General features: G+C 34.1%; 1 protein-coding gene across 1 annotated transcript; it reads left to right on the forward strand.

Moving 5' to 3' along the window:
- The first annotated feature begins 11,376 nt into the window (after nucleotides 1-11,376).
- Nucleotides 11,377-13,038, forward strand: LOC128225673 (uncharacterized). Its single transcript, XM_052935581.1, has 4 exons — nucleotides 11,377-11,442; nucleotides 11,717-11,794; nucleotides 12,104-12,305; nucleotides 12,446-13,038. Exons 1-4 carry the CDS (start codon nucleotides 11,377-11,379, stop codon nucleotides 13,036-13,038), a joined length of 939 nt encoding a protein of 312 aa, XP_052791541.1.
- Nucleotides 13,039-18,370: the final 5,332 nt, after the last annotated feature.

Consider the following 18,370-nt stretch of genomic DNA (forward strand, 5'->3'; position numbering starts at 1 on the left):
GCTGGCTTGGCTTTCGTTGAGCCCGTATGTGTTTATTTGATAATGAAAGCGTTTGTCTGTTACCATAATAGTGATTTTTGAGCTCTTGACGAACCCTTCTGTAGTAAGAAAGGTACAAAATGGGCTTTATTGCAATCATTCAGAGGGCTGTTGGGGACCTTTTGTGTCATGTGGATTCTTTTTTTGGCGCTCAGAAGGGCACGAAATGAGCCATAATGGGATGTCGGGCATTCAGTAGGCTTATATATACAGTGAAACTGAGTTCCCTCAAATAAGCGGTCGTTCGAGAACCGGCGTTCCCTCAAGGTCGGAGCTTGGTCCCGAACTTTTTTCCTTCTATTTTCATATAAAATATACCCACGCTGCATCGAAACCTAATTATGTCGAACAGTCGAGAAATATCCTCGGTCCCAAGTACACAAATCGTGCACAAAACCTTATGGCTCCCTCGAGGACATAATTTCACACTTTTTCCCGAACGCGTGTTCCAAAATAAATAAACAATTGCTAGGTGTTATCATTTTCGCAAGTTGTAAAAATTGCAATGACAGTTGAAAGGAAATTTGATAAGGTGTGAAAAACCGTTTTTCACTGTTAACGCATGACCGATATTAGTTGATATGGGCATTTGAGATGATAATTAGGAGAAGTTAATGACGAGAAGTTAACGCTTTAGATGTGGTCAGAAGGTTCTTTGAATTCACTGCCGATGCTGACCGTGATCTTCAGACGCTCTGTACGCTGTCGCGTCACATTACGATTGAACAGTTTCGCGACACCGACAAGATGCGCCAATCAACAATCCTTGATTTTGCGAAACTTAAATCTGACTAATGCCACAATATGTACTGTCATTCAAATGTTGCTTGTTACGAAAATGTGCTTTTTTGTTAAAATAAACATTTCTATTTATTCAATTATTGTTTTTTTTCTTTTGCGTTTTACATTTAGTTTACGTCAACCTTTGAACATATGAGCGATTTCCACAACGGAACACATAATCGGTGTCTTAGTAAACAGTCTGTTTGACGACTTCAAACTTAAAATACACTGAAAGATATTTCAGATCAAACTGGAAAAATTGAAAATCGGGTCGTTCGAAACATCGGTTCCCTCGAGGTTTTGGCTCGGTCCCTGGCGACCTCGAGCGATCGCAGTTTTACTGTAAACACTTTATGGCCTGCTTAGCAGGTATTATACCTAGAACGAACTCATTTTGGGTTATGATATCAATACATTAAGTTGGCAAAACATTGGATGGACTTGAAAAGGCTGGATGTGCTTACATGGGACTCATAAAAATATATGTCATGTAGCATGTTTAAATTGGCTCAAGAAGGGACATTTTCTGGTTGACTTGACTTTTAATATGGGAAATATATTACCTATATGGTTAAAACTGCTTGGTTATTTTGGTAATGTATAGACGTTTTTAGATCAAATTTAACCAAAATATAAATAAATTAAATAATAACAACGTCGATATTGAACATATTTGCATTTTGACATTCAAATGACATTCAAATGAGTTTGACTTTGATTTTGAAAAGCTTAATTTTGTATTTCAATGTGAACTACTTTATAAAATAGTTAACATCTATTGGTGTGCATATATGTTTAAAAATGAAACAGTTACAATGTACTAATAATGAAATCTCATGGAATCAACAAATTGTTGTAACTGCCTTGGGTAACATGTACAAGGACGACACCTAGTTGTCTCCATATCATCTTTAAAACATTTCACTTAAAAGTAACTGAACAGAGATCAAAATAGAGAAAACTATCAATCACTTTTCTGCAAACACGAATTAATTAACAAAATTTAAAAAATAAAAAGGCGAAAATAACAATATTCTCAACTGTTTGTGTTTCAATATATTTTGACCTTGAACTGACCTTGACCTTGAAGCAATCAGATAAGTATGTCAACATGAAGCACAGTATGAAATTGATACATGCCATGAATTAAGATATACATATTAATTGACTGTTACACTAGCACAACTTGCCATAAGACTCGTTCAGCAATAACAATCTTGCGATCACCTTTAATTGGCACACTCTAACGGTATGATCCTTGGCGGTGACGGTTTCAAAAAATAAAAAAGCTATACCCTAAACAATTGTTTTAAATGAGGGAACATATAATTTACAATTCTGTCTACGCCTTTAGACACATACTAAATGTAAATTGAAATGAAAATGGAAAAAAGTATATAGAAAAAAACATATTTTGAGTTATTTTGCATATTTTGACCTTGAAATGACCATGACCTTGAATTGGCTGAAATAAGCTTAAATTTGACATGGGAGAGGTCAGACATAAAGCATACAATTTAATAGATACAAGCCATGCAATTAGACTTTCAGAGTAACACTAGCACAGTTTGCTATAAGACTCTTACAGCAATAGCAATCTTGCGACCACCTTTGGCATGCTATTATAGTATGAACCCTTGGCGTTTTCAAAAAATATAGAAGCTTTATCCTAAAATATTGTTTTAAATGAAGGAACATACAATTTACAATTCTGCCAGCACTTTTTGACACACACTTAACATAAATGAATTAAAAAAGAAGAAAAGTGAACGGGAAAAATAGAATTTTAGGGCATTTTTTATACTTTGACCTTGAAAATGACCTTGACAATGACCTTGACTTATTTAAGGTTATATGTCAATTTGAAGTACATTATGAGAAAAGTAATATCCATGTGAATTATATATTTTTTCTTATTTATTTAATGAAAATAGCTATATTCGAACATAGTTATTTTACTGAAAGGGCAATTAATGGCGGCCATTTTGGGCCCCATCTTGGATATTTCCTTTTCGCGACATCCGCCAAGTGGCCAACTCACTTTTCATTATCTACAGACTTTAACCTACAATTTGATACCAAATTATTTTGTATAGCAGAGGGGTGCAGTAAATTTCCTTATTTTTCACATTTTTCTGCCTTGGAACCCAGACTATAATATTATAGTCATTTATACCAAAGGTCAAGAACATACAAAAAGAAATATAGTAGTGCATAGATGTAATTGATAGAAACTTATTTTGTTCATTACAGAAATTTAATACCTATCTTTGTGGTTTCTTCAAGAACGCAAGTTTCCGGCCCGTTTTGACGAGTGGTAAAATGAAAGAGTACGTATCCAGTTGCGTAAAATTGAGTTTGCTGATGAACGCGAGCGATCTACCGGTAATCGTTGACTGTCCTGGCTGGGTGCCATGCACACCAGACTACCATTTGAAACAGGATGAACACTCTGGTGTATTTAGACAAGTAACTGTCAACGCCGAAGGTGATGAGAGCAAAACGAAAAGTACATTGGATCTTAAAGAGAGGCGGCATTTCAACAAAGAACTCTTCAAAGTTTACACTGTGAGAGGGAAATACGCGGAATACGTGTACCTGCACAAGAACGGTCCGGTGTTGGCCAAGGGAATTGCTCAAGGTGCCAAAGACAAAATGGTATCAGATGATGATCATCTGTGGGAATGGTGGAAAACGACCGATATCGTATAAACAAAATGACTCATTGGTAAATACTAATTGACCCCAGATTAGCTTACACACTGTAAAATATTGAAAGGAGATTATAAGAATATGTATCCTTAGCGCCAACCTTGAAGACGTATGTGAATGTGGCTGGCACAATATAGTTTCACAAAATCTTTACAGACTAAATACATATGATTGAATAGTTGTCTTGTATCATTTGAGACATACTAGAAACTACATTAATGACTTTGTTCATCTACAAATATTTAAAAGGAGTACTTTCAATTTGACAAAACTGACTTTAATCCTTACTTGTTAATTAAACGCTGAGTATGTGTTCTTAAAATGTATTACCGTTTGTAGATATAACGTGAGAACTTGTTTTAAACAGAACATATTTTATTCACGTAAACTACATAGGTTCCAGTGACATATAAGTACATTTAAACAAATCAAACTATAAGACATAAGGTAATAGCACATGGATCTTATAAGGAATATATAAGTTTCACCATATAAAAGATATAAAGCATGTTCACTATACAAATATAATTAACAATTAGTGAATAGCAACATAATGAGAATAGTGGTAAATGAGTAAATCTTAGATACAAATTTCATTGCTTTAAATGTACTGAACGTGCCTTTGAAGCTTCGTATATATATTTACTTAACAAAAAAGCTCAGATTTATATTCTGATGACAGTAACTGTACTAGTTAAAACATGCTTGGTCGTTGTCTATAATAATGCTTTATATATGTATCTCTTTTTTGATGGTAAAAAGGAAAAAATAGGATATGGAGTTCATCTTCGATAACATTTACGTTACAAATGTGGCATATACGCTAATGTCTTTCAATTATATTTTAGCAATACCTTCCTGTATGGACGCTTAGACTATGAGCGGACACGCGTAGTTTGGTAAGGGCAAATCTAAGGTGTCTTGAAATAATACTTTCTGAATACGGTTACTTAATCCTTCATGCCTTTTTTTGCGAAAAATTCATCATTTACGCTTTGTTTAAACAAAGGAATAAAACATCAGCATCAACATTGACAACATTTTCATAGACTTCTAAAAATCCATACATTGATAATATTTGCTTAAAGTCAGCAACCAGTATGCTTTATTAGTTTCAACACTCAAATGATCATTTGATAACATAGCTTTTAAAATAATGTTGTCCGTTTGATACAACTTGAACCAAAACTTAATTATTTAAATATATTTATATACTTACAGCGGGAAACGCCCTAGCTCTCCGTATACAGAAACGTTGCTAGTGGATTGTTTTACAAAAATTAAGATAAATACTTTCAAAAGTTTAGACTTACTAAAGCCCCAAACTTCACATCCATATGAAACAAATGGGGGAAATAAACGCTTGGAATTACTGTAACGCTACTTTTGGCAAAGTCTCGTATTGGTTAAGCTTGCTTAACAACGTATTCATTTCATTCAATGCCTTTCCATGCAAAACCTGTATATTAAGATTAAAATTACCAGCATAATTTAACGTGACCCCTATATTATTAAAATCATTTACGACGTCGACTTTTATTTCGGAGCCCTAGTTTGTACAATATTCAAAAGGTCTATCTAACGAGGTTTGCAGATCTTGTGCCGTCGCGCCTAGTATACACATATCGTCTGCAAGCAATAACAGTTTAATACATAAATCATTATTTTCTATGCCACAATTTATCCTATTTTGTAAAAACAGCTCTAGGTCTTCGATGTACAATGAAAATATGATCGGGGAAATTATCTCCCCATGCCTTAAGCCTAATGATATGTCAAAGTATTCTGAGTATCCATCACATCCTTTGACACATGATTTAACCTATTGATACATATTGCGTATAATTCTCAGTATTTACCATTGAGGCCATAGTTATTTAGCTTAAACCACACCGCATTTCAATATATCGAGTCAACACAGCGTTTCAAATCAATAAAACAACAATACAAACGTTTATTTGCATTTCAATAGTTTTCGATAAGTGAATGGAGAATAAAAACAGCCTCGACAGTGGACCTTCCTTACCTAAATCCAAACTGCGCATCAGATATGGTATTATTCTCCTCACACCAGGCAGTTATCCTCTGGTTTAGAACACAAGTTAAGTTTCCCAAAGTAACTCAACAAAGTTATCCCTCTATAATTCGCTACATCATTTTTATCTCCTTTTTTGTGTATAGGAATAAAAATGCCTTTAATCCATGCTTCAGCGAACACTTCACAATCTAGAATTCTATTGAATATATCGGTAATAAAACCAGCTAAAATATCGCTAGCTTCAATAAAGTACTCATTTAATCAGCTTATCTTCTCCAGCAGACTTCCTCCTTTTAAGAATTTTAATAGCTTAACATACTTCATCAAATGTAATAACAGCGTCTAAATTTTCGAAAACGGTGTTATTTTCATCAAAATCACGAGACGTATTAGAATCTTCTGATTTTGCATCTCAGAAAACATCGTTTCAAAATGCGATTTTAAACCAGATAAAAGAATAATGTTTGATCTTGAGCTACCATTACTCTTAAAATACCGCCAAAAGTCACGCGGTGACTTTGCCTTTAGCTTTTCGAAATCTCTACCACGCTTATATTTTAACTGCCTTTTCTTCTCCTTTTTAATACTCTTGTATATGGCTTTAAATCTACACAATTCGATTCTATCAACATTTAAACGGGATGAATTATATCGATGTAAAGCATTTCTATACAACATCTTTGCATTTTTACATTCTTCATTCAAACCACTTGGTGCTGCTATCTATATTACATTTCTCAAACCACTTGTTTGCACTTATTTTCTCAACAAACAATGGATCAGCATCATCTCGTACAAAAGATGAAAAATAAATAACGATATGATTAATGTTTTCCGCATTATTGTCAAGATTATTTTGCAGCAAATTATTTAATTCAGGTAGTTTATCTATAAAACCCGATCTATAATGTTCCTTTAGATCTACGTCCAGGAATTTTTCTCATGATTAGATTCAATATTTGGGTCTATATCATTTGTATTACACTTGGCGTTAAACGATAACATTGCATGGTCACTGTACTCGCTGAAGTCATGGATTTTGAAGCTATCAATTGAGGCGAAATTGACCTCTTTCAATAATAAATAGTCGATTAAGCTCGCTCCGTTGGTATTAAAACAAGTAATGTTCCCTACCCCACAATCAGAGCTTAAGCGACACTTTGCAATTCTAAGGGAAGTAGCCTTGCACATATCTAATAATTTATTACCAAGCGTGTTACTTCCCTTGTCCAGTGAAAACAACGGATTATCTAGCTGGTGATTTTCCACATCGGTATCTGGGACATATTTATCACTATGAATGAAATCCGGTTTACAAGAGGTTCTCGCATTACAATCCCCTGTAACGAGTACAATATCAAGCGACCGGAAATGACATATATCAGTTTCGAGACTATCAAAATTAAAAGATCAACGACTAAAAAGTTATAAATTGGCGAGCTATCGCGCCATAAGTATACACATGCAATAAAGACATCACGGTCTAGTCTTAAAAAGTTTCTATCAATTTTTTTACCAAATTATCGTATCATGTACATTTTTCACTACAGATAACCCATTTTTGATATTTGATCGAACAAAATTAAACAGTCCCACCTGAATTACGCTTGGCATTTCGGTGCTATATTTTCTGCAAAACTTAAAACAGTCATAGCCTGAAAGATTCAACTTACTTGTTTTACTTGTACACGACTCCAAAAGAATGACTACATCATATTCAGTTATTAATGAAATAAAGTTTGTATCATCCCGTTTACTAACACTAAGTCCGTAACATTTCTTAACCAAATACTAAACAAGTCCACCCTACCCGTCCTAGGCATCCCTCACCGGTCTTCCGATGACGTACAAAGTGTTATACGACACCCACCCTTGTTTGCCTGCGTCCCTCTCTTCCCTCATCTTCCTAAAAATGCGTTCCTCTTAGTTACGATTTCCGGTGGACATTGTTCAGAAACATAGTAGTTTGTCCCTCTTAAATTGCAACTTTGACCACGAACCAACTCCTTGTGTCTGAAAAAGCTGAACATACACACAATCCGTCTTCCTGGTTTCGACAACTCCGTTTTTAAACAAAAGACGATAACTCATTTGTATTGAACATTCGATTATTCTTCGTAGTACGAGGGGTTTCCAAACAAAACTTTGACAATGCGGCGTCTTGATGCAACACAACTAGTCTCCATGACAATGTCCTTTAACGTTGCTCAGTCCCAATTGTCATTTTTAATTATATTTGATTGCCTAATCACTTTAGTAACTTCCATGTGTACAACGAGATTTACTTGCTTGTGAATGCAAGCGACCCAACCGTATTTCTTGATTGAAGTGAACTTACTTAAAGGGATAAACAGCCTTTTGAAGCAGGCAAAGAAAATCTGCCGTTAAACATTAATGCATAAACCACATGAACAAACAGCATACTTGATAATAAAGATTTGCTAAAAGACGGCCAAACTTCTAACCAATTCGATATTGCAGAAACGAATCCAGAGAAGAGACTATGTATACTTTAAATATAGTTTAAGCACCGTTTTCCTGTGTGGCCGGCAATGTATTTACAATAAGGCGAGATTCTGAGTAAAGGCATAGCTCAAGACTCAAATTGCAACATGATTGAAATCAGTGACAAATCTTGGGTTTGGTGGAAATCTTTTAAAATGAATTATCATACGTTTAAAGCAATGGCAACAACAGGAAGAAACCTAGTAATCTAATGCTTAACCAATAGCCTCTTTTAACGGCACGCAAATCAAGGCAAACACGATGAAAGAAAAAATGAGACGGGGCTTAAAGACAACAATTTTACACATCTATCAAATTATCGCCATCGGTAATTCAAATTTCAAATCCAGCTGGATATAGTTAGGATTAAAACATCATATTCATATTCACAATGTTAATAATCAGTTGTTGTGAAAACACTACAAATTAAAGATTCATTTAATATCTATCAAATGTTATTCTAAATAAACAGGGTTTTAGTTAAATGTTTGGCAAATAGGCTTGACCTCTGTATTGTAGTTGTATAATAAGTATTTCTTTGAAATAGAATTCCATTTCTCCGGATGCTTTGACACGTGGTAATCTACAATTGATATGTATACTTTAAATATAGTTTACGTTCCGTTTCATCTCTCTGTTCCAACGTGTATTGTGCATAATATTCTACTTCCTGTCTTGTTTAAACTTTTTGCTACTGAGCATGTTTCTGTAGCTTTTTGCATAAATATTGCAATTGCAAGATGCAATTAATATAAAATATTGAAAATAGATCCCCGAGATTATGATACGAGTACTTTGTACGTTACTTAACGCATTCAAATGTAAGGAACATTTATTTCCCTGCGGCAAACGACGCCGATGGTCTGTTTAAAATACAATAATTAGTATTGAATAAAGACTTGTTAGTCGAAATACAGAATAACACTTTCACCAGTTTCTAGTCATTTTTTTAACTTTATGGACATGTGAACCCTAATGCAAGCAATAAAATAATCACAATGTGCCAAGATAGACAAAACATGACCGTATAATGTATGCCCAAAGGCTCATCATTAATTGCCCAGGGGCAAAACCAACGTAGGAAGCCATAGATTTGTCGATATCTTGAAGTGCTTGAATGCTCCGTATGTCAGAAGGAGACTTATGAGCCGACACTTCTAGCACATGTGTAATTTTGCAAGCATTCAAACTCAGCTTTGATTACGGACACAACTAAAGAACCGCGCCTTTGGTAAACAAACACCTTGCAAAATCAGAAAATGCACTAAAACATGTTCGGGAATGTCTATTTATGAACAGTACTACATCTTCTCAAAACGTCAATATCTCAATTACATTACCGTCTTATAAAATTACTGGCATTTCAATAACCGACTCTACTCCAATGTATTTTATATGATCTTACGCAAGCCTTATAATAAATTGCTGGACAAGGTCTTTCCAGCCTAACCCAACATTTTACTCAGATGCTTATCTGTTAGGCTTTGCATAACATATTTGCCATTTTAAGAAGTTTTTGTGTTCTGTGCTGATTTACCGCTAGAAACATATAATTAGCACAAAGAACGCGTATCATGTCCCGACAGGTCAATAGTTGTAATTATTGTTCCTTATTAATGGTCTGAATGGACAAGTACTTGTGTAAAAACGATGCAATATCTACATATGTTCGTAATACTATTTTGGTTCAAATGGCCCAATGTCCGAAAATACACAAGATGAAGTGGCCCCAATTGTTTGCGAGAGCTTATTTTGCACATTTGGTAGGGGTAAATCGCTAAAACCTGTATGGTCACTGTCCCTCAGAGTCTTATCAAGTGGTAGCTGCATCATTCGCAAATCTGGGTCCATAATTTGGGGACTGACGGTAAAAGGCCCGGTGGTAGAAGTCGTGATGACCGCTCAAATGTCGTATATTCTCCCATACAGGTCCATTGCCCGACCTCATAGTTCATAGTGTCGGAAGGTCGTGTCGCACGCCCGATCCAGTCGAACTAGATAAGGCGATAACCGGCCCATTGATGTCAACCCCCCACCCCGCGCGCACGTCCGTCGTCGGCAGAGAACCTCTCAGTTGTGGCAGCGGTACGCTTGATGGTGCTGGGCCTAGTCTCGCCATCTTCGACCTTCGACCCTCCTCCACAATAAGTTGTATTTTGTAGAAAATGCAATGAACAATTTACAACTTAGGGTGACGTATTAGTCATGCAAGTCACGATTGTTAAAATTTTGCGAGCACATGGATTCACTTTGTTAAACTTTTTTGAAATATATCTTAAGGTGGTGGGGTACGTTGCTCCGTCAAAATTGACGTTAAAAATAAAATATCTTTCAAATTCTTTGAAATTTGGCCAGAGTGATGTGTCAGGCATGTTTTTCTCATTTTTGCCCAAATGACTTATGTCGGCGTTGTCGGTTAGTGCAAAAAGACGCTATCTAACACGATGCCCCTTTTTACGTTTTTACTACAGTTATATAACTAATACAATATGCATTTTCAACAAATGTGCAAATTATTTAATGTGCAGAAGATAAGCTAAGTGTCATTAGATAGTTGTGCACGTATATTTACGTTCAACGGCTGGCCTTGAAGTGAAAATAACTTCCTTAAATGCACGGCACTTCCTATATTTTTTTTCTATTATTTTATAGCCTGATATTCAGCCTTTCGTGTTATGTAATAAAATATATGTTTAACGTTGCTGACGTCAACGTTGTTTTGATGTACGTTGTTGTAATGCTGGCGTTAAATTTTGATATTTTGAAAATTGAATGCAAAAAGGGCGGTATGTTGTCCAATAACCAAGAAAGAAATGTTAAAATAGCATTTAGCAAATGCAACGGAAATATGATTTTCTAAAACAAAATGTTTTATGATAGATTTTTCTAAAACAAAATGTTTTATGATAGATTTGCATTAATGATTGATTAATTTTATATGTTGCATGAATGATTGCACATGATTATGCACATTCACGTGCATGCGTTTTGGTAAAGGTAAGATATATTATAATTTGCGATCATCACCTATACATAAAAATGTTAAATAACTTTTTTAAGATATATATCATATACATGAGATCATAACCATTTAACATTCCTGGATGATAACCAGTACTCTCATCAAATGATGCTCCGAGTGGGGATTAAACCCGGGACCTTCTGATCTAAAGTCCGATACGTGCAATCTGTGTTAGCAAGTGCGCGTTTTTGTCGAAACCGTGCACGTGCTCGATAAAACCGGAAACAACGTCATACAAAATACAAATGCAGAAGATCGATGCAACTAAGCAGAAGACATGATTATTCGCAAGAAAAATGGAAAGTCTACTAAAGAAAACACCAAGAAACGGATGCAGAACCTCGTATAGATTCGTAAGATAGGCGAGTGTAACTTGGAAGGAAGACGAGTTGTTGAGTTAAAGATTTTAATAGACGGTTGAAAAAATGCTGCAAGTGCGCGGTACAGTTGTCGCTTACGAACATAACATCAGAAACTAAATACGGTCTTGGGAGTATTCTTCATATAAAATGCATGCCATGTCTGGCTGACAACACAGTGCCGACTGGAAAACGATACAAGGCTTGTGATCACAAAACCGGAACTCGATGCTTTGATGTAAATACAAACGTTGCCAGGAGTTAGATAAGAAACGCCAGTTTAACGCCACACAACACAGGACTGTAAAACAGAAAAGGCGTCGTATCGAGCTAAAGGTAGATACGTTTATAAAGTTCAATCATCACATACACATGGTACATATACGTCCCTTACAAATAAGGATATTCCCTATAGGATTTTAAATCCCGTGATATTCACATGTGTAACCCATCGATGTTAATTAGTGTATAACTATACATTTATAAATCTAGCGAATGGATCTCTTAACAATTTCGCCCTTTCACATATGGTAAAAGTAGACGAGCGTTGGATTGACAAACGTACGTGCGCCATGCGCCCTATCGGGATGCCTCAAGGGTATACCATTAGAAAATGTGTGGTTTTATTTTTTGCTTTGTTTACAGGAACAGCGGATTCGCAATGACACGTCTGCTGAAGTGCACGAGGGGAAAACATATGAAACCGCAATCGATTCAGCAGACGACATCACACCGGACGACATAGTTGAAATCCCACCGCCACTTCTTCCCCCAAGTATAAGGCCGTCTGTGTCTGCCCCGCAACCGGATACTCTCATAGTTTTCGACATTGAGACCACGGGATTAGGTACCAAAATTTTCAGCATTTCTTACAATTTTCCAGAAAAAACAACATTAACGTGTTCTTCAGTCAGCGTAGTATAGATATATTGTCCTTATAACTAGGTATTTTATATACCCGTTTAATAATTCTTTGTGTAATTCCAGCACACGACAGTGACAAAATTCAGCTGTCGGCTATGCATTTGGATTCCGGCGACACGTTTTCGGCATACATGAGACCCGCCGGTGGCCGTATTCCAAACACCATTACATCGCTTACGGGAATCGAGATACATGGAGAGGAAATGTTTTATAACATGACACCGGTTGGGTCTACGGACGTGTTTACTGGCCTGTCTACGTTTTCTGAGTGGTTGAAGAAATTTAAAAACCCCGTCCTGATAGCCCTCAATGCAGGTTTTGACACTAGAGTATTAATAAATAGCTTCCTGCGTTGTAGTGTAAGCCATTCGCATATTCATGGTTTTGCGGATAGTTTAAAGCTGTGCAGAGCAATCTTTCCAGGACAATCATGCTACAAATTATCTGCTATCGTGCAAAACGTATTGAAAATTGACTTCAATGCTCACAAAGCGGAAGCTGATGTTGCCGCCCTCGGAGCCCTGCGTCAAACAGTTGACGCCTCCCTGCGTCAAACAGTTGACGCCTTACCACAGAAGCTGCAGATTTTAGCAGGCTTAAAAATGAAAAGAACATCCTGCGGACATATGATATTTATATCATTGCAAAGGTATTAACAAAATCCGCATCAAAAGTATTGACCGGTACTGGACTGCACGGGAAATTACTCCAAACAGCGTACCACCGTTCTTGGTGCGATGGACTATCTGTAGTACTAAAAAACAGATTAGTTAAATCGGCAAAACCAATCGCTGCTTTATCATCTTATTTTTCAGAATTATATATGTGAAATTTTGTTAAAAAACAAAACAACTGTGATACATATTTTCTTAACAATTATTATTATTATTATTATTATTATTATTATTATTATTATTATAATAATAATAATAATAATAATAATAATAATAATAATAATAATAATAATATTATTATTATTATTATTATTAATATTGTTATTATTATTATTAGCATTATTGTTAGCATTATTATTATTATTTTTATTAGCATTATTATTAGCATTATTATAAGCATTATTATCAATATTATTATTATTATTATTATTATTATTATTATTTTTATTATTATTATTATTATTATTATTATTATTATTATGATTATTATTAGTATTATTATTATAATCATTATTTTTATAATTATTATTATTCTTATTATTCTTATTATTCTTCTTCTTCTTCTTATTATTATTATTATTATTATTATTATTATTATTATTATTATTATTATTATAAGCATTATTTTAAGCATTATTATTATTATTAGCATTATTATTAGCACTATTATTATTATCTTAACAATTATTATTATTATTATTATTATTATTATTATTATTATTAATAATATTATTATTAATGTTGTTATAATTATTATTAGCATTATTATTAGCATTATTATTTTTAAAAAAATCTTAGGATTATTATTAGCATTATTATAAGCATTATTATCAATATTATTTCTATTATTATTATTATTATTATTATTATTATTATTATTATTATTATTATTATTATTATTATTATTATTATTATATTATTATAAGCATTATTATAAGCATTATTATTATTATTAGCATTATTATTAGCACTATTATTATTATCATTATAATTATTATCATTATTATTATTATCATTATTAGTAGTAGTAGTAGTCAGTATATAGACGTTTAACGATTAAATATGCTAGTTCATTATAACCAATGACGTCGACGTTCAACGGAACATAAAGTCGTTTACTTTTTGACATTACGTGTTGTTTGTATTGTGACGGTTAATATTGCAAAAATTAGCCCGAAAATCTCAATTTTTTATTTTACATTTTGAAAGTTTGAACATTTGGCTATAACATATCAAAAAATAGCCAAGTGGACCGCCGTCATCTTAAACACTTATTTTGACGTTGATGACGGCAAGGGTACGTTAAAAAACGAAGAAAATGAACATTAAAAATGCGAGTTTTTCTGATATTTCTAATTTATCTTTCTTGTGTGTGCAAATATGAAAATGAAAACGTATTATGCTTGTTTCATTGTATATTTATAGCAATTTACATGTTTTTTCGATGAGATTTAAATATTTGATGACGCAATTTACCATGAAATTAAAGAAATTACGGTGCCATATAAGATAGCCGATTTTTGCACTTACCTTCATCGGAAAGGTATTTTGTTTCGCGTAAATGATTAAAGGAAGCTTAGCACTTTATGCTGACCAATTTTAAGTACATTTAGAAAATATTTATTTTAACGTCGAAAATTGGTTGAGCAACGTACCCCACTACCTTAATAAACGTCTTTTATAAATAGCAATTTATAAATCACACACTTTTTATATTTTTACTGTCATTTGAATATTGTTTCATGATTGTTTTAATATGGCGAGCACATGGATTTACTTAGTTAATTAAACTATTGAAATGTATCTTAATAAATGTCTTAACCAATGTATTACTTTCATTAGAATAATAATTACCTGCCTAAAGTGATCGATCAATATACCCTTTAACAATGTGTATCACTTGGCGAGTAGATGATTTTACCAAGGAAAACAACTTTTGTTACTTTTTTTGATAATAAATATTTTGCTAATAATTACTTAGGCCACAACAAATTGATCATTTGTTCTACGGATTTTGCCAAAAAAAAGTAGGAGCGAGCGAGCGAAAAAAAAAAAAATACTTTTTTTTTAATTTAAGGCAAATCAGAGGCGAGCGCAAGGCGAAAAATTAAAAAGTATATTTGTTACCAAATTTATCATACAATTATGTCAAGAAATGCTTTCTAATTGCAAACATAGGTTCAGTTATTAATGAAAAGTTTTTGATTGTATCACAGTGACATGAAAATCCCTCTCAATATTTAACAAATGGCAATAAGGTCCGGTGCTTTACTATTAACTTCAATTTAAACGTGGATTATTGTAAAGACAACATTCCTCATAGTAACATACAATTATTCGAAGACCAAAAAGAAAACTATTGTATTCATTCCGTAACTTACTATTACAAAAAAAACATTTTAGACTTGTAAGAGTTATTCATGATTTGAGCATTTCTAAATATTGGGTCAGGTCTAAATTTGAACCTCTTGAAGCACATGATTAAATTGGTGTCAACTACTAGTGACTTTGACATTTCAGAAGATTGAAAATGTAAATAACACAGAGAACATATCTAAAAAAGACACTGTGGATTAAATTGCGGGACAACATAAATGAAGCAGTATCAAACAAATCTGCAAATGTGGCACCAGTCATTATATTAGAGCAGGTGGTGGAATAAAGATATTTCCCTTTAAAGAACCCGCCTTTACCCCGAACCTATGGTTTATAGGTCCGTGCCATGAAAAAGAATATCATGTCGGCCTCCATAGCTTCAATGCCCATAAGAGGGTAAGAGTGGTCTAGTGGTATAGGTGTCCGCCTCTCACCTAAGAGGTTGTGGGTTCGATCCCCACCAGGGGTACTTTCTCATAGCTTCTCAAAAAACGGACACAGTACTGGTTTCTGCCCAGGAAACGGACTCGAGAGTGATTCTATAAGCTATCAGCTTTCGTCACAATCGAGCTAAAAAAAATAGTATAAACCAATGCCCATAAGAAACAGGCCACTTTAATTACAGGCCATTTTATACAAATGGATCAAAGAATACAAGTGGATAAAAACGAAGAATTGAGAAAATTAAAACAGTCATTTTACTTATAAAAGGTTTTATTTTCTGATTTTACTGATGTTTTTTTATACTGTCCATGTGTATGTAATGCACTAGTCAATTGTAACCACGCCCCAAGGTCCAGGGAATAGCGGGGACTTTGATTTTCAGTCCAGCCAACCCCGGGTATATCCACTGCATTCACCCGGCACTGTGGGGCCACCTGGAAGGTAAAAACTTGGCCCATTTCCCCGACTATCCCTGGTAAACCCCAGGACCTGGGGGGGGGGGGGAGGGGGCGTGGATTGACTGGTTCATAAATTCAATGTACAGGCTGTTTCTAAAACATTTACAAGTCCTACTATTTTTATCTGTTTATAACGATTATGATTATATGAAAACTGAGAAATGCATTTTAGAAAATTTAAAAAATAACTCACCAAAACATGTTCAATTGTGTTAAGTCGTGTGTCCGTGTATTTTAATATAAGTTTTGCACTCAAAATCCGATTTAGTTATTATTTAACACAAAATTTTGAGTACAAAACAATGAATTACTTAAAACACACATAGATAATTATTGACTTCGACGCTGTAAAACTGTTGTTGTTTACTGAAGACTGTAATCCATTGACTTTGACACTGATTTTCATTTAAAACGTGTATTTTACATTACGAAAACTGAAAGTAACCCGAAAATTAATACCGGAAATAAATAACAACGGTGCGTCCTGCAAAATATTCCCGAAAAAGACTGTCAACAAATATCGGCTGTTTTGCGGTTACCCGGTGTGGCATGAAATTCTTAAGACCCGTGAAATAGGTCAGACTTACCATACTGCGCATGCGCAGACGGCGGTCAATGATCATCGAGTAATGGCCGTGAGATATGCAAGATTCGTCACTGCATGCGATGAATACTCGACGATTAGAGGAATTTAAGGGAGATTTCCATTTGATTGAATGAACTTACACCCATTATAAACATCATGTTGTTACAATTTATATTTTAGCTTCAAATAGGTCAAATTGAAACATGAACGTACTCAAATATGACCTGTCAATCGTTTCTGGTTGTCTGGTATGCACCACAGGTGTCTGCGCGTTGTTACCACTAACCCCCAACCCCCCCCCCCCCCCCACTCCATAGAACCCCACTCCCCCAAACTATAACTCTCCAAATTGTTTTTAAAAAATATCTAAAAAACATATCCAGATGTTGTTTTAACATCATATTCTGTCTTAAAACTGCACTCTCACAGATTGACTGTTTTGACAACTTTCTTAATGTTTGTCTCAGAATCAGTACAGTCATTGTCTTAAAACCAATTGTTTTCTTATTTGTGCTTATAAATTGATGTTTAATGGCGAAGTTGACGTTGAAGGATTAAATTCTTAGTAAAATAACTTCAGAAGATAGAGGAAATTCAGAAGTAAACAAAAAAAATAATATGCGCGGCCAAATAGTAAGTGCGGGCGCAAAAAAAAAGTTGTTTTTTTTTTTTCGTTTTTCGAATTTTAGGTGCGGCAAATCCGACGAACAAATGATCAATTTGTTGTGGCCTTAGCGAAATATTATTATCAAAGAAAAAATGATAAAAAATATGTTATTTATTTATTGCTTATTATTAATAAGCAATAAATAAATAACAGTTCTTTATCACATTTTTAGAAATAGATTGTTATAGTTAGTATCATAACAAGGAAATTTCCGTACAAGCGTTTACAAAGAAAATGGCTTTTGTTGATTCCTTTGATTATAATATCTCGCTTATAATATGCAATAATTCAATAATAGTTTTTCTTATTTAATTGTTATAAAAAAATGTACTCGTTAGAATCAGAATGAGAATTTGTGTGTATACACCGACCTTATTATTCGCCTTAGTCTTTCTGAAGATGCTGCTTGGCTATCGATTGAGGTTATATACGTACGCTCAAATCCGCTGATTGGCAAATGAGGTTCGATTAATACAACCACGTGTTAACTAATGCGCCAATATTAACGGTAAACAGAAAATGAAAGTTATATGTACAGTTATGAAAAATTGTTCCGATAACGAAAAGTTATTGTACAGCAATAGCTTCTAATATTTGAAAAAAAAATCAATGAAAATATGATGGGTTGCGTCGAGGATATCACCGCGAAAGTCACATTACCCGACGATATTTTCATTTCCATTGTCATATTGTTTACTGTTTCAAAAGTTCTACAACATTTCTTAGACCTTATGCTACACATTTATGCTAACTTTTCCCCAAATCGCCAACACATAATATCCG

The sequence above is a fragment of the Mya arenaria genome, chromosome 3 (assembly GCF_026914265.1).
Source record: "Mya arenaria isolate MELC-2E11 chromosome 3, ASM2691426v1".
In the NCBI taxonomy this organism is placed as follows: Eukaryota; Metazoa; Mollusca; class Bivalvia; order Myida; family Myidae; genus Mya; species Mya arenaria.

Excerpts from the sequence above, each read along its gene's own strand:
- LOC128225673 (XM_052935581.1), top strand. The coding sequence starts at position 11,377 with ATGATTATTCGCAAGAAAAATGGAAAGTCTACTAAAGAAAACACCAAG. Across the intron at positions 11,795-12,103 it reads GGCGTCGTATCGAGCTAAAG|GAACAGCGGATTCGCAATGA; the intron begins GTAGATACGTTT and ends CTTTGTTTACAG. Across the intron at positions 12,306-12,445 it reads CATTGAGACCACGGGATTAG|CACACGACAGTGACAAAATT; the intron begins GTACCAAAATTT and ends GTGTAATTCCAG.